Source organism: Gouania willdenowi, chromosome 18, assembly GCF_900634775.1.
Source record: "Gouania willdenowi chromosome 18, fGouWil2.1, whole genome shotgun sequence".
Classification (NCBI taxonomy): domain Eukaryota; kingdom Metazoa; phylum Chordata; class Actinopteri; order Blenniiformes; family Gobiesocidae; genus Gouania; species Gouania willdenowi.
In genome coordinates, this window is record NC_041061.1 from 25,402,149 (window position 1) to 25,428,371 (window position 26,223).

The window sequence follows — 26,223 nt, forward strand, 5'->3', positions numbered from 1 at the left end:
GGCGTTAAGAGAGAGGTCATTTAGGTTAGAGAGGGACCGGAGAGGGTCCCATTCCTCTTTCAAACACTCCCTCTATGTCTGCTTACTCCCTTGTGTGTTTGCTCCTGTACTCCTTCTGGCTTTTGTCTTGCAGGTCCGTGGGATCCTCAGTGTGGAGTTAGAGAGACTCAGCGGCTCTGTCTCCACCCTTTTCTCTGCACACACCCAACACAGCATAACGTGGATGGCTGTTCATCATAGGAATGGGATCCACACAAGGTTCCTGCTGCTTAACAGAAGGTTTTCCTTGCCGCCATGATGAATTCATGTTGGGTGTGGGATACATATGTATGTGTATATACGTATATATGCATATGTGTGTATCCATAAAATGAAGAGTCCGTCCTTAAGACTGCTCTACTGTAAAGTGCCTTGAGATACCATTGGTTATGATTTGGCGCTATACAAATAAAGATTGATTGATTGATTGATTGATTGATTGGACTTTAGGGGACTCAACAGGTTCCTAAAAGTCCTGCCATTTTACTTGCTCACCGCAAGAGAGGTCCTGTGTGCAATCACCGAAGGGGAGTGGTTCATGCTGGTGGACCTCCAGGATGCCTATTTCCATCTTCCCATTGCACTATACCACAGGCAGTTTCTGCAATTTGCCTTCTTGGGGTACCACTGTTCAAAGTATTGCCCTTTGGACTGTCCCTCTCTCTCCGGGTGTTCACTCGGTGTGTGGCTGCTGCCGTCAATATCCTTTCGAACCCTTGACACAAGGCTGTCAAAACAGCATTTCTCCTAGCCATTGTCTCTGCTAAGCGGGTTGGTGAGCTACATGCCCTGTCAGTGGAAGACACATGCATGAGGTGGCACCCTGAGGGGGTCGGGGTCATGTTGTAGCCGAATGTGGCTTTTATCTCAAAGCTGTTGTCACCCACGTACGTTAACCAGCCGATCAGGTTTGCACGCTTTGAAACAACGTCAAAAGGGGGGTCAAAACATCTGTGCCCAGTTCGGGCCCTGGAGACATACATTAACGCTACATCGAGCATATGATGATGCAAGCAGCTTTTTGTCTGCTACGGTGGCCCTAGACAAGGCGGGGCCCTGTCCAAAAAGAGATTATCCCAATGGGTGGTGGATGCCATTACACATGCCTACATGACCAGTGCTCTCCCTCCACCATCCAGGGTGAGATGTCACTCAATGAGGAGTGCATCTACCTCATGGGCATCTCTGAAGGGATTACCCTTAGAGGCGGTTTGCGCTGCAGCCTTGTGGACCTTAACTAGCACCTTTACCAGATTCTAAAGGCTACGCCTCATCCTCTGGGAGCGGTCTTGGCCATCAATCCCTCAGCATCCAGTGTGTGAGGTGGGTGTCTGGTTTTCTCATGACACTGTTGACTTTGCTTCATCCAGTGCTAAAGCAACCGCCTCTGGCGGTCAGTAGGAATGAAATAGAAAGAAAGTTAATTCGTCAGAGTGTTCAGTCACCTGGAATCACAGTGGTTTCATGAGAAGATTCCTGAGGAAAAGATCCACCGGTGACACCGGAACTTATAGACTTCAGGGGTCACTCGGGGGTCACAGGTGACTTTGTTTGTATAGGTGCTTGACCAGTGCGTACATGAGACGTAGATATCTAGTGCTAAAGCACTGCCTCTTGTGGTCATCTGGGATTTATTGAACCTTTGTTACGTACGTAACCTTTGTTACACTCTCTCAAGTACCATTTATGTTTCTGTCAGAATTAAGCCTGACGCATGGCTCCAAAAAATCGAGACGACGCATCAGCAGCATGAATTCATCTTATCTGTCAGTGTACATTTCACAAAGATTCTCTGCACTCCACGACTGATTTAGTTTGACTCTTTCAGCAGCCCAGTCAGTTATAGACCTTTACATTATTATTGAATGGGTAAAAGTAAACATATTTAGTGTTTTATTTTAGATTATATTGTGCATTGTTGGAATGTCAGTGATAAATAAATGATAAAAATGGTAAATGGACTTGATTTTATATAGCGCTTTATCACCACACTGAAGCAGTCTCAAAGCGCTTTACATATCAGCTCATTCACCCATTCACTCTCACATTCACACACCAGTGGGACAGGACTGCCATGCAAGGCGCTAGTCGACCACTGGGAGCAACTTTGGGTTCAGTGTCTTGCCCAAGGACACTTCGACACATAGTCAGGTACTGACACTACACTAATAGTTCATCTATGCAATTGTAATGCTTCAATTTTAGCAAGGTTAGTAACATTCAGAGCCATAAATGCAACTGTACTAATAAATGCCATACATTTGTTTCGGTTTTCGGCCTGGGTTTACTGATTTTCGGTTTCAGGCAAGAATTGTCATTTCAGTGCATACCTAGTTATAATAAAGACCTCTCCTTACAAATATGTGGGTAAACAAGACCAGACGTCTAAACAGCTCAAACTCATGTTATATTAACCTGTCTTTATAAATGTAGTTCTAAATTAAATGTGCATAAGCATTAACTAATGCTGTTTGTAATGTTAGCTAACAGGTTCACAACTGTGTGTTGAGAGGCTGCTGGCAGTTAAGTTACCTAGTTGATTTATTCAACCTTATTGTTATTATTATTATTTTATATTGTTTTAAGTGTAAGTACATTTTATATTATTTTGTTATTTATTTTTTTACTTTATTTGAAACTACTTGTTTTTCTTTCTTTTTTTTTTTCTACGTGTGTATGTACCACAGTTGGTACTGTAAATGGAACTGGGGTAAGCCCCGGTTCCTCAGAGACTGAGGAAGGAGCCTCATGCCCAGGGTAAAGTCTGAATTTGCCCTGCTGGAGGCCCTGGAAGACACGCTCGGAGCTGCTTCTGTATTTGCACCTGTATGCACAGACGCAAAAGCTGTGGATACAGGCGTGAATACAGAAGCTGCTTCCGTGTCTGCATCCGTGCCTATGTGGATACAGACACAGATAGACTCTGCGATCACCAGAGAGCGCTGAATGCATAGACATGGCTATGCCTTTCTTCATTGTCAATAAAGATGATTAAAACTAAACAAAATGCCTACACACAAAGAAAGTAATAATGAGAAGCCTCAAAATGTAGCAGAAATTAAAAGAACATTAAATTATATAGATATGCGACCGGAACAAACACCAGCATGTACTTCACATGGAGTGGAACGATAAACAAACGTTCAATAGCTGACTTAAGAAAATTATTTCCTTTTTGGTTTTCTCAAGCTTTTTGGCACAGATTGCAAACAACGTTTCATTATTACCTGAATATTTGACTACTGCACTCATTTGTTTGTTATGCCGGTATGTAGTTTAATTTAGTTTATTTGTTTTGATTTATTTATGAAATATATCGCTTGCATTATAGATATATAGCTTAATTTATCCCTCAGTGGGGAAATTTACTGTCATGACAGCTCACATCAGATAAAGTGCAGTAAAAAAAAGATAATAGAAGGCAACACAGAAAAACCCAAAAGACACCCGAAAAATAGTGCAATGAAGATAAATAAGCATTACAATAACAGAAGCTATATATAAATAGAAACATATAATTAAATGATGTAAAAAAAAAATAAATAAAGGATACAGATATATGTACATATTTACAGACAATACAATGCCCTTATGAGACAAAATTTCATATGTGCACTGAATTTCATTTTTTTTGTTTTTTTAAGGTTTTTGGCTCTGATTGCAAACAATGTTTCTTTATTTCCTGTAGCCCCTGTTGGAGGACTATTGTATGTGTAGATGTAATGAGGGTGTGGTTGATGTAATGGCGGGGGTTGGAAGTGGGAGATGAGGATCTAAGAGGACCAAAATTGAGACCTACTATTCATCTGAAGCTAAAAGGATATCATTGGTTACTTTTACCAATGCAGTCTCTATAATGGTTTCTTAAGCCAGACTGAAAGGTCAGGTCTAAATTGTTCCTATGTAGATGGTCACATAGTTGACCCACAATGGGTCTGTACATACACACATAACTGGATGAACCCTGTGATTAGTCCAGATTCTGCTATATATAGAAGCACAGAGTCAAAAACATAACCACAGCAGATTACCATTCACATGGAACTGTCAATCAATGCTCATTGAAAACTAGGGATTGAAGGAAGTACAGGTCCTGCCTACTAAGGTTTTCAGGAGGCACAGGGCCAACAGTGACAGTGATGCACATCCTCTAAGGGTCCAATGACCCTTAGAGGACAGTCACTCTTGTATTTTACAACAAAATACGTGAAAATAAAATACTTTTACTAAAATGTTGAAAGTTGGACTAGGGTCAATCAACGGCACTAAGCATGAAGTTGTAATGCTTGTTAAAAAATCTGGCCTCCTTTTAGTTATTTTATTTCAAGGCAGCTTGTTGAAACATGGGGGATTTTATCCAACACAAGGAGGTCCAGCCATGTTCTCAGTGCTGCATGGGAAGGCTTTTAAGTTTTCTCTCGAAGGAACTCTGGGGGTTTGAGTGTTAGAGCTGAAAGAAAATGTGAAGTGACAACTGCCAGGTGTTTGATTATTCTCCAGCTAGCAGCCCTTTTGGCCTTGTGCTGGTCTGCACAGATCTCTGTTGTCATTTCTAGTGTGGCCACTTGTTTGATCTCAATGTTCCTCGCTGAACAGGCAGGAGGCAGTAGAGGAAGAAATGCAGAGTGGGTGATGACATGGAAAGAAGGTTGGTTGTTTCTACTTTTTCAGGAGTAAAACCATAAGTAGTGCTGTCAATAGATGAAAAAATAGTGATTAATTAACTATGCTCTAACTAATTTATCTAATTAATCTCACTTTTTTAATCTCACCTAAAAATTGCTGCGAAACACCCTAAACTTGAGGTATTAAATTTACGAGTACAGTGCCCGTCTGAAGTATGCATTCATGTGGGAGCATAAGGGGTATATTTGCGGGTCCAATTTTCCTGGTTTAATTCTATGGGACATGTGCATAACTTCATCATCACTTTTATATTTTTTTGTTTGGTGTATTTTTCTGTAATGTGTTTTTTGGGGACATGTGTATTTTTGTATCTTTCTGTTGTGTTTTTGTGCATTTTTTGTATAATTATTGTTTTGTTGCCATTGTAGTGTGATTCAGGAGTCATTTTGTGTATTTTTTGTGTAAATATTTAGTTTTATGTATTTTTAGTATAAATATTTAGTTTTATGTATTTTGAGCCATTTTCATATTTTTGTTGTTTCTGTTGTCTTTTTGTGAATTTTTTGTATAATTATTGTTTTTTGTTGCCATTGTAGTGTGATTCTGGAGTAATTTTGTGTATTTTAGTTTGTTTTCTGGTGTAGTTTTATGCATTTCTGTTGTCATTTTAGTGTATTTTTTGTGTAAGTATTTAGTTTAGTGTATTTTGAGTCATTTTCATATTTTTGTTGTCATTTCGTGTATTTTTCTTTGGAGTCAATATGTGTATTTGTGTATCTTTCTGTTGTCATTTTGTGTATTTTTTGTATAAATATTTAGTTTTGTGTATTTGAGTCATTTTCATATTTTTGTTGTATTTTTCTGTAATGTATGTTTTTTTGGTGTCATGTGTATTTTTTATTCTTTCAGTTGTCTTTTTTTGTGTTTAATTTTACTTTTTTAGTATATTTATACCGTGTGTGTGTTACTTGACATGTTTGAGACGCTTATAATTACACTCCATAGACATTGTAGCGCCAATCAGCAAAATAACAAAACTGCGCAAAACAAAACGTAAAGCACATGAGTGAGTAAACTAAAGTATTATCTACTATTCGGCTGCCTTTTTTTTTTTTTTTTTTTTTTTTTTTAAAAAAAAAACAAAAATATTTTTTTTACCTTTGAACCGAGCGGTCAGAGCTTAGCTTCAATGCACGGCACGACACACAATCCACAGTTTTCCAGATGGAGTATTGAACAGGTTGAGGTCAATATCGACTCTAGTGAAGCAGCGTGTTATTGAACAGCAGTTATATGGTTTAAACAATGGGAAACGTGTCTGCAAAAGACTCACCAGTGGCTGACGGTTTCAAATGATCTTTTCAGAAAGCTCCCGTGTTTGAGACGCTAACGATAGCATGGCACAGGAGGAAGTGGAGTCGGCAGTGGCTCACACACACGAACATCAGTGACTAACATCAGGCCCAATAAGTGAGACTTCAGAGCTAGTATATCAGTGCAAGCACGGCTGCTCAGATGCTCCTCTCCCCTCTCCGGTAAAAAAAAACAAAAACTATCTTCTTGTCTCTCACTCGTGTTTACAATCCGTGTCTGTTTGGCTGTGTGCGCAGCGATTGGCTCTGGCTGCATACGTCACTCTTGCTCGTGTGAGGAGCTGTGCATTGAAATAGATATAGATGGGGCGCTAGCGCCCCCTCACACCCTGAGGTCAAAAGTTGAATAGGTTTCATTTCGGGGCCGTCCAGAAGTGAAATAAAATTAAAATAAACATTTTGAAATGACCAAATGACTCCAAAATAACAGATACACACACTCAGGATATTTTGAACCCATTGACCGAGTTTCAGGCCGAACTCACTCCGCGTCTGGGAGATATTTGCTCCACACACACACACACACACACACATCCACACAGACGTCCCTTGCTTTCATAGGTAGACATTATTGTGGCAGATCAAAAGATTGATATAAAATAAAGTGGCTTTATAAAGTAATTAATTTTTTTAAACAGACTTGAATCATTTCCGATCCTCTGTATGTGAGACTAGTCCCCAGGGCTGCTGCCACCTTTAGTTTAGACCAGTGGTTCCCAAACTTTTCATAGTCCCATACCCCTTCAGACATTTAACCTGAAGCTATGTAGCCCCTACTCCTGCACAATTAAAAACATAATAATGTAATGTCATATACAACGTAGCCCTACAGCACAAATCTGGCCCTTTAGACCATCAAATTTGGCTTGCAGGAGGAAGCTAAAAAGACAGAAAAAACATTAATTATTGTACAGATTACCAAATAATTCAGTTGTAGATAAATCAACTAGGATATCTCAGATACCTAAATACACAAACTCAATGTATATTCCACAATATTTGGAGAATCGCAATTTTCCCATCAAAAAAAGTTAATTTTCCTGTAATTATTTTACCCAATTTCCCAAAATTAAATACAAATTGCTCACAAAATTAATGAAATTTGAAAGAGCAAATCCTGTAGCGACTGATAAGTCACTTATTGCTTGGATATTGTTGGCGCCATACATACTTTATGTATGATTTATACATTGTGTAAAGTAAAAACGTGGGTACATTAATCAATGTTTTTAAAATTTCTATTCACAGTTTGCATACCCCTGGGGGTACCCATACCCCACTTTGGGAACCTAGGGTTTAGACCATTAAGGGGAATATTGATGTGTACTTTTATCAATCTCTAAATTATAGAATATACAAATCATTTTAGCTCTGAACCCTGTCATCTCACCCAGCATAGCCACTTTGTCTGCTCAAACAAGTGTAGTGTCCGAAGGACCGTTGGCTGTGCTGGCTGCTACATAGTTAGCATTGAGGTGGGAGAGCTCTGCTGGAGGAGGTAGAGCTCTGGTCCAAACTCTTTCTTGCACAATTTGCACACAACTGGGCTTTTGTTTTTCATCCGGTGTGTTTTTTAAACTAAAATTCATGTGCACGAAGCACAAAGACTTCTCCTCAGGTTCTATAGTTGTGGCGCGTGCATCAGTATTATGGGTATACCGGGAACTTGTGCAGCGAGAGAGGTTCCATGCTGTTTAGGGTGCAAAAAAATGTTTTATTAACGTCGTGAATTTTTTTTGTGCCTCATTTTTTCCTGTAATTAATTAATTGCAATTAACGTGTTGAAGTGACAGCCCTAGTTTTAAGTACTTTGCATGTGGACACAGAATTTTTTCTCTGATCTAAAACCAAGCTTTTCATCAAGGTCATGACAAACGTAAGATGTTGATAGTTGTAAAATGAACATGGACCTGAAAATATGTCACATTACTTGATTAGTTTGGATTTTATCAACCCAGTCTCACTGCAAAGCGTCTAATGAACTACGCTTGTTCACTGTGCAATGCGTAGACATCCTATGCATAACGCCTCTGAAAGTGTAGAAACACATCATTTGCCCAGTGTTTTCTATGGGGCATACTTCAAGTCAGGTGACCACCTTGTCATCCCGTTTGAGAAAGGAAAAACATGGTGGACATTTGTTAAATTCACATTTTCACTGGAAATTGTTATATATTAAGAGAGCTTGTGAAGTACCCTTAACTTTCATAGTAGGCATTCGGTTATGTATACAATCTATTGTTTGTTTCGTTTCAATGTACATACTTACTGCTTTATCCTGTTGCTAAGGATGCTTCAAATGTACCAGACCAGGGATTGAAATTAGGAAAATATTATTGGGACAATTTTGGCCCCCGTAGTCTAAAGTGGGGGCATTTTTAAAATGATTGGGGGCCATGGAAAAACATTTTTGTTACAGCTTGGATATTTTTATAGATTAAAATGCCCAGTATCTTCTGCCAATGCAAATCAAGGAATGATGTATCGCAGCACGCGATACATGGAGATATTGTAGAAGGAGTTATCGCAGGCTATGATGTGGGGCACTGTCTGTGTGTGTGAGGGGCGAGAGCGGCGGCGCGCACTAGGAATGCAACAATACAGTCTGCGATGAGAATTAGTTGTGCCGTTTAAAACGGTCCAGTTTTATTCGGTCAACAGGTGTGTTGTTACAGTATTGCTGTTGTTACTTTGCTTTTTTGCAATTAAATAGGACTGATGAATTTAACAATTGAAGACAAAAATGTATTCTCCATTTAATTAGGGGGCAGTACAAAGCAAATATACTGTATTCTTCTGTTTGCCAGGGTTTTCCTCAATTTTGAAAGTATCTGGTGGAAAAGAGAAAGTTGAAGATAGTCAGTTGGTGGGTGAGGCTGCAGGAGTGGAACCCTCCATGAAATGTTGATAATTTACAAGCCATCCAATCTGGAGGATTGTTGATCTCCTACTATATGTGGCAATGAGAAGAACCATTTCACTAATTGTTATTCTTTATGTAATGTCCATTATAATTGTATAGCTGTTACACTATAGTGTAGTGTCAAAGCATGTGGAACCAATTGGCAAACGAAAAATTTGCACTTATTTCGATTAAGTTTTTAGAATTTTAGTTAACTGAACACACAACTTGAGTCTGTTTATTTTGATTTAAATGCACTAGCAGAGTGCCCATCTGAAGTATGTATTCATATAGTGGGAGCTTAAGTAGAGCTGTTAATTATGGCCAAATGAGTATGGTAAATGGACTTGATTTTATATAGCGCTTTATCACCACACTGAAGCAGTCTCAAAGCGCTTTACATATCAGCTCATTCACCCAATCACTCTCACATCCACACACCAATGGGACAGGACCACCATGCAAGGCGCTAGTCAACCACTGGGAGCAGCTTAAGGTTCAGTGTCTTGCCCAAGGACACTTCGACAGATAGTCAGGTACTGGGATCGAACCCCAACCTCTCGATCAGAAGACGACCCTCTACTATCTGAGCCACGGTCGCCCTGTACAGTAATACAATTTAGATAAAAATAATTACACTATTACCACAATAAAAAGTAATCTACTATGTACAGTATATGGAACTGTACAGAAAATTGCACTGCGTAAATGAAAAACAGAGAGTATATCTTTATTATTAATAAAGTACAAGTGATTGTCATGAAGCTATTAAGGAGTCTTATTGATATTTGGATGATTGATCTGTGGTAGCGCTCTGTCCTGCAGGCTGGATGTTTCAGTCTGCTGCTGAAGGAGCTGCTCAAAGCTCCCACAATCTGGTGGATGAGAGGGATTGTCCATGAAAGCACTCAGTATAGCTAGCATCAAACACCACATCACAGGACCTGCCATCATTAGTATAAACCATAAGGTCAGCAGACAGGTGTCTTCAAATGTCGTTGATTATTTCGCTGCAAGAAAAGTAAGGGGGCAAAATATTAAGGACTTTCTCACTGATGTTGGATGGTGGTGAAAGGATCCATCCATTCATCAATTTTCTGCCGCTTCTCTGCATCCTGGAAGCCCAGACTTCCCTCTCCCTGGCCACTTTATCCAGCTTTTCCTGGGGGATCCTGAGGCCTCCCTGAGTCTTCCTCTGGGTCTCGTTCCAGAGGAACATGCCCTGAACACCTCATCAAGGAGGTGTCCGGGGGGCATCCTAATTAGGTGCCTGAGCCACCTCATCTGGCTTTTCTCAATGTGGAGGAGCAGCTGCTCTACTCCGAGCCCCTCCCGGATGACTGAGCTTCTCACCCTATCTCTAAACGAGGGCACAGCCACCCTACGGAGAAAACGCACTTCGGCCGCTTGTACCCACGATCTTGTTCTTTTGGTCATGACCCAAAGTTCATGACCATAGATGAGGATGAAAGAATGTATAACTCTATTTGTTACAGTAATCTATAGCTGTTGTTTATTACTGTAAAATTAAAATGTTAAATTTTTAACTATTTTTTCTGAATACTTTGCTGTTTTATTTTCTATTTTTTTTATTTGTACTTATTTAATTTATTATTCATTTATTTCTCAAAATATGTTATCTATTATTGGTATTAATTTGTCATTGTGCACAAAGTTTTGTTTATCCCGTTCCGACACTGACAACGAAAGGTGAATTGAATTTTAATTTGCCAACCCAAGCATTGATTTTCTCTTATTTTTACAAGTCGGAGCAACCCAGTCCAGGCAGTACCAGTTCCAACTCTAGCTTTGCTTCGACCCCTTTCAAACGGCAAGGTAAAACACACAGACACACACACACACACACCCCTTTTGACAATGTCCTGTTTGTTTCTTCAGATTGTAGTGAGTCACGGGATTAATGAGCCTACAGGGATTACACTTGTGACATGATCACAACAATGAGGTTGTTTTTTGTTAAGACAATGTGAGTGAGTGAGTGAGTGAGTGAAGGAGGTCTTAAGGAGGAAGCAGATGTAGAATAAATAGGAAAAGTGTGTTATTTTGGAATGAGTTTAAAGTAGTTCTCTCCAGACCATGTGCCGTGTTTGTCCTCTTCTCTTGAGACAGGGGTGAATGTGTCAATCAGGAAAATGGTGGCCTTTCCCAGCACCACCCACACAGGTAACAGCTCCTGGGAGGCCCTGAATGTTCAGTCTCCCTGAATGTCCATGCTGTCCACTCTGTTTGCATTGGCATCAGTGGCACATGATGATATTGCTCTTCTTTACTGATCCACCCCAGTGTTTACAATGAAATAAAAGTTTTCCTTTGTGTTTGTGTGCATTAGGGTCCTAAAGGAATCAACTTTGTGCACTAATGTGCTTTGTCATTACCTTGGACACACACTGTTTTTGCTTTTGATTCAAGCACATTCACACTCACCTCCTTTGACCTTTTTCTCTATGATGTTTAATTTAAACTGCTCTGAACAGCTGTCATGGTAAAGGTTAATTAATCTTGTATGTATATATCTGTTTTTTTTTTTCAAGAAACCATACAAGCTTGGTGTGATGGTTCATTTGTCACATTAAGAGATGCAGGATGACAGACATCTGTTGCACTAGGGTTGCAAAGTACATTTCTGCGGGAAGTTAAAATTGGGAATATAAACTTTTAGTTTGGAATTATGTATTGGAATTAACCAGAAATTGTGAGTATTCTTTGAAAAAAAAGTTGCATATCCAAACCTAAATATTAGCATCTATCATAATAATACAAATAAAAAGACTTAAATTCAAAGTTTGAAACCTTTGGGAATTAATAGGAATTCAAAAAGGACAGTTGGCCCATAACAGTTTAGAAAATAAAATAATAATAGCTTGGATTTATATAGCACTGTCACGGCAGATTTTCAGCATCCCTCGTTGTAGACCAACGCTCTGTGATGATGAAGTCCAGACAGAAGCAATGTGAATCAAAGTAACAAAGTTTAATAAAAGAAAACAAATTAAAGGGATGAGCACAAATGGATCTTCTGCCGGCAGGAATGTTCTAAGCTAGAGGGAGGAGAGAGGAGAAAAAAGGAGGAAAAGGGTGGGGGCAGAGGGAGAGAAAGAGGATGAGGAGGATGAAGAATGAGGATGGAAGGGGGTGAGGACAAAGATGGGCTATCTTGCCTGTGTGTGTGTGTATGTGTTCTTTGAGGTGCCTTTCTATCTTAACTGAGTTGGCTGTGTGTGTGTGTACAACCTTGAAGTCTGGTGCCAACTGGAACCGTATCTCCATGCGAAGACGTGCTATCAAGATGTGAGCATTGTGACCCTCGCTGTGACTCAAGCAGACAGGGAGTGTGGGAAATACATCACAGGATAGCTCAGAAGGAAAACTCACCATAAACTGTATGGAGCATTGACATGCAAGCACACATATAATCACACTCTAATATATGATAAATACATTTTGCCCCAACAGCACTTTTTTGAGGAGACTCAAAGCACGTACAGAAACCATTACTTATTCACACCAGTCACTCACATCAGTCATACCAGTGGTGGTATGCTACATTGTAGCCACATCTGCCTTGGGGCATACTGACAGAAGGGTGGCTGCCTTTTTGCGCCTATGGCCCCTCTGACCACCACCAACATTCATAGTTATAACGAGGCAATGTGGGTAAAGTGCCTTGCCCAAAGACAAAACAACAATGACTTGGAAAGAGTGAGATTTGAAACCCCAACCCTTCGGTTATCGGACAACCCACTCTACTACTGAGCCACAGTGATATAGCATCATCTAAAATATCAGTATTAGTTATTTAAAAGCAACTCCAACTTTCCGGTTAATTTCAATAAATAATTGCCATGAAAGCAAGGTTTTTATCTTTGAATATTCCCGAGCTTCAATTCCCATGGAAATCTATGGCAGATTTTCCACAACTTTGCAACCTTTTGTGGCACACAATCATACAAGATTGAAATTTATTCTGCATTTGTGTTTTTTTTAAAAAGGGAGCTCTGCTTCTTTCTTCAGTGTGTTCACACCACTGCTTTTTGTGCTTTGTTACTATCAGTGCTGGGTCCTCTGCAGTCAGTGATTCCAGATCTGCATTCAGATGACAATGGAAATGAGTCAGAGGATGAAGGCCATGGCATGGACTCTGACACAGACCGACCAGCACACACACATCTCACACACCATCATCGCAGGTGAGTTTAGGAGCGTTGGATCATAAACCGCACTTTAACCACATTGGACTTAGACTGTTTTTAAGCTTTATTCTTTATGTTTGGTATATTGACAAAATTTAGTGGGCTAAGACTAGACTATAACTGACACGGTCTTGATGACTAAATTTGGACTGAAATTAAGTTGCATTTTAGTTTAGCAGACAATGACTAAAACTTGGCACGTTTTGTTTTGGCTACAATTTAATTTTGCTATTGGCTGAGAATGGTGGTTTGTGACTTTTGGTGGCTTCTTATGTCACGAATCACCACTGTTGGCCCCGCCCCTCCTATAAAAACTAGTACCTGTCGACTCTTCAACCTGTGGCGAGTTGTTTAATTGAGAGAATTGTGAATAGAGAGGTAGGTAGTTGGCATAGCATAGATTGTTCTTTAGCGATTTTATAGTATAGACTGGGCGTTTTATTAACTCCTCCAGGAGCCTAGCCCATAAACAAAGCATTTTTTTTTAATTTAAGAGTTTTAAAGCTTTAATGCTGCCTTCTCACTGGATGGGTCACGAAATGTCCATACGTCCAGAGTACATACAAAGCCAATGGATAGATGCAGTCCGGGTGCTAAATCTTTCCTGTGCGGCGGTGCGATCCACACGTCATGCGTAGGCCGCGCTCGCAATTTTATGCATATCCGCACATTCGCAAGAGTTGAAAATATTGAACTCCTGCGACTGTTTTGCATGACGAAAGCCAATCAGAGTCTTTGTTGACGATGACATCATGCCATCAACACAGACGCCAGTCTGTTCACCCATTCAACCATAGAGTAGAAGCTGTGTGTGACCACCTGGAGCTGTATGACACGGCCTTTATAACTGGGACCGTACCAGTAAGGATTTGGCGTTGAGGAGAATCAGCGAGGTAGTAGCAGGTAAAAGTTCTCTGTAGTTTTCATCTTTGAAAGTTAGCACTGAGCTAGGATAGCATTAGCCGCTCATCATATCGGCTTTTATCACTGGTGGTTTATGTTTATGAGAGGAGAAAAAGGAGCGCAGCTCCTCACTTCAGCAGGCAGTGAAACTCACCAAGTTGGATGTGTCGCTGGTGGGCGGTGCTTTGCTTCAGACGTGCGTATGAAGCGATGGGGACATTTTTTGATCCTTTGGTACGTTTTGTGTGGCAGATGCGTCCGGTGCCGCAGAAGATGCATTCAGTGTGAACGCAGCATAAGAGTTTTGTGTTTTGGTATCCACTGTGTGACCTGCCTTTGTCTGTTTAGGGTTAGTTTAAGTGATGGCAGTGAGAGTGACAGCTCCTCCCACTCAACCCACTCTCACAACCAGGCCCCGCCTTTAATAAAGACTACTAATACTCAGGTAACAATTACTTGTTTGATCTGTATCCTAAACTGTTGTATTTACTAATGGGGTGTGTTCTCAAATAATTTGTCAATATGACAGTAGCTATTATTTGTTTATGATAGAAATCGAGTCAGCGGGTCTTTGTTTTTTCATTTGTTTTGTTAAGAAGGTTACATGTGTAAAGGCTACTCTATATTATTTGAGCTTACTTCTATTAGCTTAGAAGAGGCAACTGGAAGACATTTTACCTCTCATCCAAGAGAGCTTTAAAGTGTATATGACACCATTGTTTATGTTGCTGCTACAAAAACACACCCAATATAGTGTCAATTGTAACATTAAATTTAGCATTTTATTTAGCTTTTTTGCACATTGCCAATCTGCTTTTCAGAGATAACCATGTATCGGTTGTGACATAACTGAAAATATGTTGCGAGGTCTCCTTTACCGCAGCGCTGATAGCATAGCTCACACATTGATGACACCTACGGAGAAAGATAGCATCATCATTAGTATCAGTACACAAATTTCTCTTAAAGATGGCTCCATACTGTATAGCAACTAATTGTATGAGGACTTTTGGGTATTAATTTTTCCGCTAGATCTCTCTATGAGACAAGCTCAAATGTACTACGGGTACCCTTTAATATAAACTATAATTATACTCAGTATACAGTATTTTTCAGTCTGCCTTCTTATACAGTCTGAGCAAAGACTGCTTGATTTGCCACATTGACAGCAGGCTGTCCAGGTTCTACCTTGTCACTTAAATAGGGTTCCTATCATATCCTGAATGAACCCTTCAAGTGGAATGTCTATCTGCAAACCATGCTTAGATTCACTCACATCTGTGCATGAAAGGTAACCATTTTTTAATTGTACTAACTAACTAAATCAAACTTTTGTGTGCCTCGGACATGTCACTTATGCGCTGAGTTCCTCTTGTGAGGTTACGAACAAACCAAGCATCATTTGGCATTTTAATTACTGATACTGATACCGCATGATTTTCTTTTCATAAAATAACATTGTGTTAAAAATACAAGATATCGAAATGGTGTCACATACACTTTAACTAATTATTAACATGTGTTGTGATTTGTGTGGATGAAAAATGTCAAACCCAAAAGCTGACTGAGTGACTGACTGATTGTTAGATACTGGATGTGAAGAGTCCCACTAAACAGGATAAGAACAAAAAGCTGGAGTGTGACAAGGTATGTGAAACCACTTCTTCTATCAGAATAAAAAAAACCTGGTTTTTGTTTTCAGTGATGTAGAAAAGACCATGTCGTCATAGGCGAAGTTTGAGATTCTTGCCAGGGGGCGCAAAAGAAAAAAAAACAATTAAATATATAGACCTTGAGATTGAGATGTTCTCACTCATTCACACTCTTAAGGGATTAAATGCTTCTCAAATACAGCAGCATATCTTAAGTATCATATACGGTTTGAAAGCTTTGAATCTTTCATTTGTAACCATATAAACCATTCTAAGACACAACCATCACAGCAAACACAGTCAATTATCTTGTCAAACCTGGAAAATAATGGCAACATAAACAAGCCAGCACTCCTCACGATTATAGCGATGCCATGTCTTACTGAATCCATTTATTCCATCAAAAGTTGTCTCAAAATCTTTCTAAAACATTCAAAAATCCATGAATCCCAGCATTTAGTCCAAAACACAGTTAAAATGCAGTAAAATAAAATAAAATGTAATGTCCTATTTACAAGATTAATGCAGCTCCGCCCTGATTTCTTCTTCCTTTTTTTTTTTTCAGCTCTGTAAAGCTGACCGTGTCATTAAAAATTAAAATTTTTAGATTAATGTTGTAAATCCATGAAAAAATCAGGCTGGAGGCCGCTTTCTGCTTCATTTTTGCAGCAGTAGCATTCAGTACCATTCATGACACAGTGTCACTTCACCATTTACATTGTGAAGAAGAATTACACAACAGAAGAAGAACCAAATCACATAACTCGAGCTCCAAAAAATAACTTGTATTTTGTATTTCTGTGTTTTATGGCACTTAAATTTTTTGTATATTATATACATTATATTAAGAATTGTATTTTTTCAAAAGAACTTGGGAAAACTGTAATGAAAACGTTTGACTACTTTTGACCCCACCCCGCAAAGTTTTAGAATTGAGATGTTAGTTTAGCACCACATTACACGGTGGCGGAATGTTGGAACATTGCTCACTCGTCTGCTTTACTGTGACCAGTGCTTGTGCAGGCAGATAACTCCCTCATGCTATGACTTTTTCTCCAGGCTTATTTAGAGGAGCTGGTGGAACTACACAAACGACTAATGACACTAAGAGAAGGGCACATACTACAACAGGTGAGCTTCATATGTCGGCACTATGGTTCACACGCAGGTATCCAAACACAGCAGTGAGGCAAGGAAGCAATTTCTAATGGATCTTCTACAATTTAAGGCTTTTGCGTCATAAAAAAAATCCTCCTCTCACCCTCTTGGGTTGGTGTGTTTGTCCTCCTCAAGCTTGAGACCTCTACCAGATACCTGAGAGTTTGTGAAGTCTTTAGTATCTGTATCTTATATGCTGCTCCTCGTAATATACACTTCACTCAGATGTTGTTCCTGGAATTAGGTGAAGCCACCAGTTCTCCCATTTTGGGTGTCCCTGCCCAAAGAGCTCCTACTACCACAGGGACAATGTGAGCTTTGAGCTTTTGCTCCAGTTGGAACTTTTTCACTTTCTCATGTTCCTTCCTCCTGATGTCGTAGTCAGCTGGTATGTTCATAAGCACCACTGTCACCTGAGTTAGCGAGCAGCTGTTTGTCAGTCTGGAAGCTGTTGTCTCACATGATCTAAGTCATGTTGTTTTATTTATTAAAAACTCTCCCACCAGTCTGTAGGCACCAGTTTTACCTGGGTGTCTCTTTTTAGGAACAGGGACTAAGCAGGATGTTTTCCACAGTGAATGGATCTATTGTAGATTCAGGCTACGATTAAATGAGCATGAGGATGTCACATGCTGGATGAAGCAATCCTTCAGCAGACTGGGGCTAATACTATCATGACCCAGTGTTGTGCCTGAATGTGTTCATTAACTCATTCATATTTTCGGAGAACGTGAAATGAACGTATGGTATTTTTGCCTAATGAACGCTATTGTGAGCACGTGCATTCTGACGTTTGTCAACGGCTCTCTGAACTTTGTTCAACAGAATGCCAGTTTTCTAAAAAGCCTTCCAGAGGGAAACACGGCTAAAACATGCGGTAAGCTGGCTTTAAAGGCAGTGTAGGTAATTTGCAAAAGCTAGCATGATTTGAATGTCGCATCCTCTGAGGGCTCCACCTTTTAACCACTCCCCACCCCCTCCCTTCTGTGCTCCCTCTCAAGCCACATCCCTCACTCACATGCACTCAATAGCAGACCTAAGCTCATCGCTTGTATTGTGTAGAAACTTTGTTGTCTCATGTCTCATTCAGCGGTAAGTAAACACTAAACTTTATCATTATATATGTTAAAAAAACGTGGCCAAAAACTCAGTTTTAACTCTGTTACCTGTGACGCGCTTTGAGTGTGAGGGGTCGAGAACGAGCAGGGAGACAGGGAGACGTGATTGGTAGTAAAAAAAAAAAAAAAAAAAAAACTGTCTTTTTTTCATTGGTCGAAGGTTTACAGCTGCTACAGATGACAGATTTTCTTCATTCTTTTTTCAGAGCACATAAGATCTTAATTTATGTCAAGACATAAAGAAAATTTCAACCAAAAACTTTAAAAGTGGAAACACCAAATTTGACAACCCGAGCCACAACAGACTTGCACTGCTGGAAGCAGCAGGTTTCAGCACCAGCAACTCTACCTCAGATTCTGTCTCTGCAATTAATCTGGCGTCCATATAATCACTGAAAAGAATGTCAGTGATGATCCAGGTGGGAAAAATTTTGCGTTTTTACGTGAACTCTGCCTGCTGATTCCAAAAAATGTGGTCTTTTTAATGAGAAATTATTCAAACAAAAAAGGACAAGTAGTCCTAAAGGTGTAGCCATTTTCCAAACCAAACAATTGACATCAAATTCCATTTCAGCCCATACTAGCGGGTGCTTAAGTTCAATATGGGGAAATGCCAGAATTTTAAGGCTTTAAAAATAACTGTGAAGTAGTTAATTTTTGGAACTGAGAACTTAGTTCATTTTTTTTTATTATAAACTATGAACTGAATTAGTTCATTTTCAAACTTGTGAGCTGAATTTTGAACTAGTTCGTGTAGAAAATACATTTTCCTAACACTGTCAGGACCACAAGTTTTGTCCTGATTAAATAGAAAGATCTTGGACTCCCATCTAATTGGAGTCCACACTTCCTCGCCACGCTTGTGATTTTGCCTATGCTTGACCAGACCTGGTTCACATCATCCTGCTGCAACTGATGTTGAAGTCTCTGCCTGTATGCCTGCTTCACCTCCTCAATCTTCACCCTCAGTTCCCTTGTTCCTGTCACACTCCTTAAGGCCTTTTCTTTTAATTCAGGAGGAAATTTAGGCTGCTGGAGATCCAGTTTGTTGTTTGTGAAGCACTGGATCATTCTGCTGGGAACACTTCAGAGGTGGCAAAAGTACTATTCTTCAGAACTAGAGTAAAAGGATAGATACTTGAATGAAAAATAACTCTGGTAAAAGTAAAAGTATTGATGTTACTCCCTTACTTGAGTGAAAGTAAAAAAAGTACTTTCTACTGAACGTACTTAAAGAGTAAGGGTTAGGGTCCCATGTCTTTGATTTTTTTAAGAACTTGTAGAATACTGGTACATTGCAACAAGTTAAATCTGTTACCTTTGAACACCTGGAGAATTTAGCACTCATAATATACAGGTGCTGGTCATAAAATTAGAATATCATGAAAAAGTTGATTTGTTTCAATAATACCATTCAAAAAGTGAAACTTGTATAATGTATACATTCATTTCGCACAGACTGACATATTTCAAGTGTTTATTTATTTTAATGTTGATGATTAGTTATAACTGACAACTAATGAAAACCCCAAATTGAGTATCTCAGAAAATTAGAATATTGTGGAGAGGTTCAATATTGAAGACAGCTAATTAACTCAAAACAAAGGCCTTTAAATTGTCTCCAGTCTAGTTCTGTAGGCTACACAATCATGGGGAAAACTGCTGACCTGACAGTTGTCCAAAAAGACAACCATTGACATCTTGCACAAATAGGGCAAGACACAAAAGGTCATTGCTAAAGAGGCTGGCTGTTCACAGAGCTCTGTGTCCAAGCACATTAATAGAGAGGTGAAGGGAAGGAAAATATGTGGTAGAAAAAAGTGTACAAACAATAGGGATAACCACGCCCTGGAGAGAATTGTGAAACAAAACCCATTAAAAAATGTGGGGGAGATTCACAAAGAGTGGACTGCAGCTGGAGTCAGTGCTTCAAGAACCACCACGCACAGACGTATGCAAGACATGGATTTCAGGTGTTGCATTCCTTGTGTCAAGCCACTCTTGAACAAGAGACAGCGTCAGAAGCGTCTTGCCTGGGCTAAAGACAATAGGGACTGGACTGCTGCTGAGTGGTCCATAGTTATGTTCTCTGATGAAAGTACATTTCTGGTAGAGTCTGGAGGAAGAGAGGAGAGGCACAGAATCCACGTTGCTTGAGGTCGAGTGTAAAGTTTCCACAGTCAGTGATGGTTTGGGGTGCCATGTCATGTGCTGGTGTTGGTCCACTGTGTTTCCTTAGGTCCAAGATCAACGCAGCCGTCAACCAGGAATTTTTAGAGCACTTCATGCTTCCTGCTGCTGACCAACTTTATGGAGATGCAGATTTAATTTTCCAACAGGACTTGGTGCCTGCACACAGTGCCAAAGCTACCAGTACCTGGTTTAAGGTCAATGGTATCCCTGTTCTTGATTGGCCAGCAAACTCGCCTGACCTTAACCCCATTGAAAATCTATGGGATATTGTGAAGAGGAGGATGCGAGATGCCAGACCCAACAATGCAGAAGAGCTGAAGGCCACTATCAGAGCAACCTGGGCTCTCATAATACCTGAGCAGTGCCACAGACTGATTGACTCAATGCCACGCCGCATTGCTGCAGTAATTCAAGCAAAAGGAGCTAAGTATTGAGTGCTGTATATGCTCATACTTTTCAGTTGGTCAACATGTCTAGAAATCTTTTTTTTTGTATCAATTTTAAATAATTCTAATTTTCTGAGATACTGAATTTGGGATTTTCATTAGTTGTCAGTTATAATCATCGACATTAAAAGAAATAAACATTTGAAATATATCAGTCTGTGTGTAATGAATGAATATAATATACAAGTTTCACTTTTTGAAGGGAATTACTAAAATAAATTAATTTTTCATGATATTCTAATTATATGACCAGCACCTGTATATGCTTCCTCTTCGACAAATGTTACAGAACTCTAAGGTTGATTATTAGAGCTTTGCATATGACACAACTATATCTATCAGTTAACCCTGATGACTATGGTCCCATAGAGGTGTTATGTGACTGCTTAGAAAAAGTAAACTGCTCAGCAGTCAGATCAAATCTATCACAAAAACAGCTTCTACCACCTAAAGAACATCTCCAGAGTGAAAGGTTTAATGACTCAGAAAGATCAGGAGAAACTGGTCCATGCTTTTATCTCTAGCAGACTGGACTATTGTAATGGTCTTCTGACAGGAATCCCCTAAAAGAGCATCAAACAGCTACATCTGGTTCAGAAAGCTGCAGCTCGGGTCTTAACCAGAACAAAGAAGTCAGAACACATTAGTCCAGTTTTAAAGTCTTTAAACTGGCTCCCAGTCAGCCTCAGAATAGACTTCTTCAGCTGGTGTATAAATGTGTGAATGGGTTTGGTCCAGAATACATCAGTGAGATGTTAGTCAGGTATGAACCCAGCAGGTCTCTCAGATTTATGGACACAGGTCAGATAGTGGAGGCCAGAGCTCACAGTAAACATGGTGATGCTGCTTTTAGTTGTTATGCTGCAAAGAAGTGGAACAAACTGCCAGCAGAGCTGAAGTCGGCATCCAATGAGAATATTTTTAAATCGAAGTTAAAGGCACTCTTTTTCTCTACTGCGTATGATTGAGAGGGAGAACTTTGGTCATGTTGTTGATGTAATGTATTTGTTGATGATTTTAAATGATTTTGCTGATGATTTTCAAAAAACAATTTTGCCGACTTTAATGTTCTTATAGATTTTACGCTGTTGAATGTTTTCTGTTGCACTGTTTAATCATGTAAAGCACATTGAGTTGCCTTGTGTATGAAATGTGCTATACAAATACATTTGCCTTGCCTTGAGTTTGAAGGAGGGAGGAGTTTTGATGAGGGAGACATGGGAGCTAGGGTTGTGTACAGTTGTCCTACACACTGGCCTTCCTGCTATCAATCAATCAGTCAATCGATCAAGTTTTATTTCTAAAGCGCTTTACAACAACCAAAGTTGACCAAAGTGCTTTACACAATAAAAATACAATTTAAAAAATGCATGATATATACAGTAAATTGTAAATAATATAAACAGACAATTATCACATTTGCAACAAAAATACAATCCTGCTCGGGCAACCCACACTTCTCATCTGTTTATCTGGATCTCCATTAGCTTTGGCTAGAGCCATTGCTACTCTTCCTGGAGTCCACACCCAATACAATTGACTCATTCATGCAATACACAATTACATATATCACATCACACAACAAAGCTAACAAAAACTAAAACAATTTACAAAACAAAACAAAAACAGCATTCATAGAGTCGGACCTAGTTCCAAATTTTTTTTAAATTTAAATTTGTTATTTTATTAAATACTTTGTCTTGGAAGAGCATTCCATGTCACCATGACCCATCACAGTACTTTTCATTTCTTTGCTTTAGGTAGAGTGAATCTACCTTCCGTAGCATGCCTTGTTTTGTATTTGTGTTCATCAGTTTAAAACCCTTGGCTGTTGAGTTGCTGAATTTTTCCCAATAAAAACAAGTAATGAGACTTTAAATATGTTCCTTACCTTTAACCATGTAAGACAGTTATGCATGTGATTTACACTGGTTTGATATGGACTTCGTGCTGCCTTAATATGGTCAAAATAAGAGTTTATTGATGGTTATCCATTTCACTACTGCTTGAGGGCCCGTGATTTAATACACTAAGTTCAAATATTGTGGGTTTTGCTATGTATATTGTTGAATCATCAGCATACATTGAAATTTTAGCAGTTGATGGTTGGTCATTAGTAAATATTGAAAATAGCAATGGACCATGACTACTTCCCTGTGGGACTCCACAGTCCATCACTTTTACCTCAGACAAACTTCCATTAAATAAGACGGTCTGTTTTCTGTTTTTCAAATAGCTGAAATCTAATAATACTGCTCCTACAAGTTGTCTGTTGTTAATTTCTTGCAGCCACTCAGTCATTTGAGTGAGAGCTGTGACAGTGGAGTGCTCTTCCCTGTCGGCATGTTGATAATCAGCTCTCCTGTCTTTTCTTTTACAGATTGTAAATCTAATTGAAGAAACAGGACACTTCCACATCACAAACACTACGTTTGACTTTGACCTGTGCTCTCTGGACAGAAGTACTGTAAAGAAGTTGCAAAGTTACCTGGACACATCGAGTCGATCCTAGGGCTTAGGACTGTTGGGTGTCTGCCTTTACTGCACGCCCTACATGAATGTCTATCTTCTTACTGTGTATCTTTCTACATTTATTGTTAATTGTGACAAACACATGGTCGATATTATTTATTTGAAATGGTTTGTGTGCATGAATGTGTGTTTGACGTGGCAAAGAAAAGAGCACAGTGTGAAAACTTTGCTCAAGCACTTGACTGAAGGGGTATGAGTCAGCTGATCATCTCCTGAACAATCAACCAGAGAGCAAACACATCCATTTACTCTGTTTCCTCCTAACAAATGATGTCTATTGAAGACACTTGGGTAGATGTAAATTAGCTTTAAGCTAACTGGTACAATGCATCAAATTATTGTACATGGTTGTATATTGTGATTAAATAAATCACAATATACAATTTAGTTTCTGCAATTTTCCAAACGTCCTTCATGCTAGAGAACCTAATTCAGCATGACTGGTGACAATTTAGAGAGCACTGGGTTTCAACATCTCTGCTGGATAAGAATTTTTTTGTTTTTACTGAACAGACTTACAGTGGTGTGAAAGTGTTTGCCCCCTTCCTGATTACTTTTTTGCATGTTTTCCACACTTAAAGCAGAACTAAGTAACTTTTTCACCTTAATAAATCCTTCTCGTAGTTCCTCTGAGGGTAATACAAGTGTTTATGCAGTGATTGGGGGTCTTTCACCTCCCCCTGCTGTCTCTGGCCAGAAAACCATGCTTGCAACTTTCCCTGCCTCCAGACCGATACCAGTCTCGCAGCTCTGTTCTTGTTCTCGCGACAAGACGTACTGCTTTACAACAGCCCAATACACAGTAAAGGTCCGTCCACACCGAACGCGACTGCAGTCACATCAATCGCCCGTGATGAGTCGCTTAAACACAGTGGTATTTTTGGTCACTTCCTCGCTCCAGTGACATAATTACCAGGGAAGTGTGTGTGTGTGTGTGCACAGCAGGGTGACGGGGGAGACAACTGGCTGATCACTTCACTTATCAACAGCGCCGCTTTCACGGTATAAATGGTCAACTTATGGAATTACTAAAGGATGTGTTCACTCAGAAAGTAGGCTTTTTCAGAAGGTAACCGCTTTAATTTTGCCCTAGTAGATTTAGGAAGCCTCCCGCTGCCCGTCTCACTGTAGTGGGAGGGAGGAGCTGCTGCCTCGGGGGGTGTGGAGTATTTATGACAGTGACATAACCAAAAGGGACCTTTAGGGGAAGCGCTAAGCGCAAGTTACTTAGTTCTGCTTTAAATGTTTCAGATCATAAAACAAATTTAAACATTGGTCAAAGATTACACAAGCAAACACAAAAGACCTGGGGGCTTTTCTAGACCCCCTGGGGGTCCTAGGCAAGAAGGATTGTTAAGCCTCCTGTCCCCAGAATGATGATGAATGAAGTCCAGGATGACAAATCAGTAAAGAAATACTTCATTAAATAATTAACATATAAAATAAATAATAAATAACACAACTATCTAAACTGAATGCAAACTTGGTGCAGAGGTGGTGATGAAATGCTGTGCTGCCATGCTGCTCCTGCATGAATGTCCTACTCTTCTTTCTCAAGGCCCCCCCTCATGATTTGAGGGGGGGCCCTCTTTCTATTGCTAGAAAGAAAATAGTATGAAAAGCAATTGTTTAAAAAATATATTTGTGTTTTATTAAATCAGATTCTTCTTCTGTGTAGTTTTATGGTGGTTGGCAACCAAGGCAAGGAGCATTACCGCCCAATATTAAATCAGATAGATAGATTTTGAACTTTTGTGATCTTTGAACAAAGAATTAGCCAAGAGAGTCATTTGCATCCTTGACAAAAACCCCATATGTAAAAAGTTTTTTTCTTTGCCTAATGATGGGCCACTTTGAATGACACTTCAGTTGCAGCCTCAACTGCTTTCACTGGTTTCGTGAAGGATTGCTGCCGTTGCAATCTCACTTTTAGCTCGCTCACCTTAGCTGACCGCAGGCTCCTGCCAGAAGGAAAATCCCGGTCAAACTTCTTATGAAGTGTGGTGAAGTGCCTCTCCACATTGCCTTTCTTCCCAAAAGCAACGCTGATCCCGCAAATCAAGCACACACACCAGTCTTTTATACTTTTGAAGAAATACTCAGTCTCCCACTCTTGATGGTGATGGTACGCCTTATGTTTTTTCTTTGATGGCCCTGCCTCACTCATTTAGTTGTTTGCTAACTTCAGTTCTGTTTAGGGTTGGGCACCGAGAACCGGTTCCAGAATCGTTACGAAGATGTTTGCATTTTGATTCTTTTTTTTGATTCCTAAATGCCCGCACTAGTTTGTTTCCACGGCTTGCTCTGTTTGTTTACGCGGGGTTGGTATAAGATGCGTTCAGAACGCGACTTGTGTGTGCGTGTGTCTTTGGCGTGTGTGTCTTTGGTGTGTGTGTCTGGCTACGGTTTCAGTTTGGTCCGGCAGAGCGGAAGGGAGATAGGAGCGAATGACCAGTAAAAAGCCCAGGAAAACTCTGAAAAACAATCACCGGGAATAAATAGTTGCTCCCTGGTAAAGACAGTAGCTCTAACAACAGGTAACATGATTAACTGGTGATATTACAGCCTGTGAATGCAGTACGGGGTCCTAGTGCCAGCCGACTGGTGAAGCCTGTTCCATTTACCGAGGTCCGTGTGTGTTTAATAAATGTGTGTGTGTCCGTGTGAAAGTCTGCATGTTTATGCCTCTGTCCATCCACTCTTTTCATTATATCCATGTCTTTTAAGGCTTTTATTGAAATAGTGTCGGCTGTTTTCTCATTTGTTCCTAAATATCTGTGGCTATTGGCATGATGTCTATAGCTTTTGAGGATGTTTTGGTCTACTTCACTTTGTCATGTAGGTCCTGTTTAAGTGTTTTCTAGATTGAACAGGTGTGCAGTAATCAGGCCTTGGTGTGGGTACAGAAATTAAACTCAGACGTGATCAACTACAGTTATGTTTTAACAGGAACTGGGGGGCAAACACTTTTTCACACAGGGCCATATTTTATTCTTCCTCATTAATAAAACGGTTCATTTAAAAACTATTTTGTGTTTACTTGAGTTATCTTTGACTATTGTTTAAATTT

At 39.7% G+C, this 26,223-nt stretch overlaps 1 protein-coding gene across 2 annotated transcripts in view; it reads left to right on the forward strand.

Annotated features, from left to right (window-relative positions):
* Nucleotides 1-25,732, forward strand: part of mllt3 (MLLT3 super elongation complex subunit) — a 71,939-nt gene extending 46,207 nt beyond the window's left edge. For both annotated transcript variants that reach the window (XM_028474665.1, XM_028474666.1), the window contains 6 exons: nt 10,707-10,776; nt 13,013-13,148; nt 14,403-14,499; nt 15,642-15,701; nt 16,766-16,837; nt 23,002-25,732. In XM_028474665.1, coding sequence (XP_028330466.1) covers nt 10,707-10,776; nt 13,013-13,148; nt 14,403-14,499; nt 15,642-15,701; nt 16,766-16,837; nt 23,002-23,133 — 567 coding nt within the window. In that variant the 3' untranslated portion in view covers nt 23,134-25,732. The remainder of the gene's footprint in view (nt 1-10,706; nt 10,777-13,012; nt 13,149-14,402; nt 14,500-15,641; nt 15,702-16,765; nt 16,838-23,001) is intronic.
* The last annotated feature ends 491 nt before the right edge of the window (nt 25,733-26,223 follow it).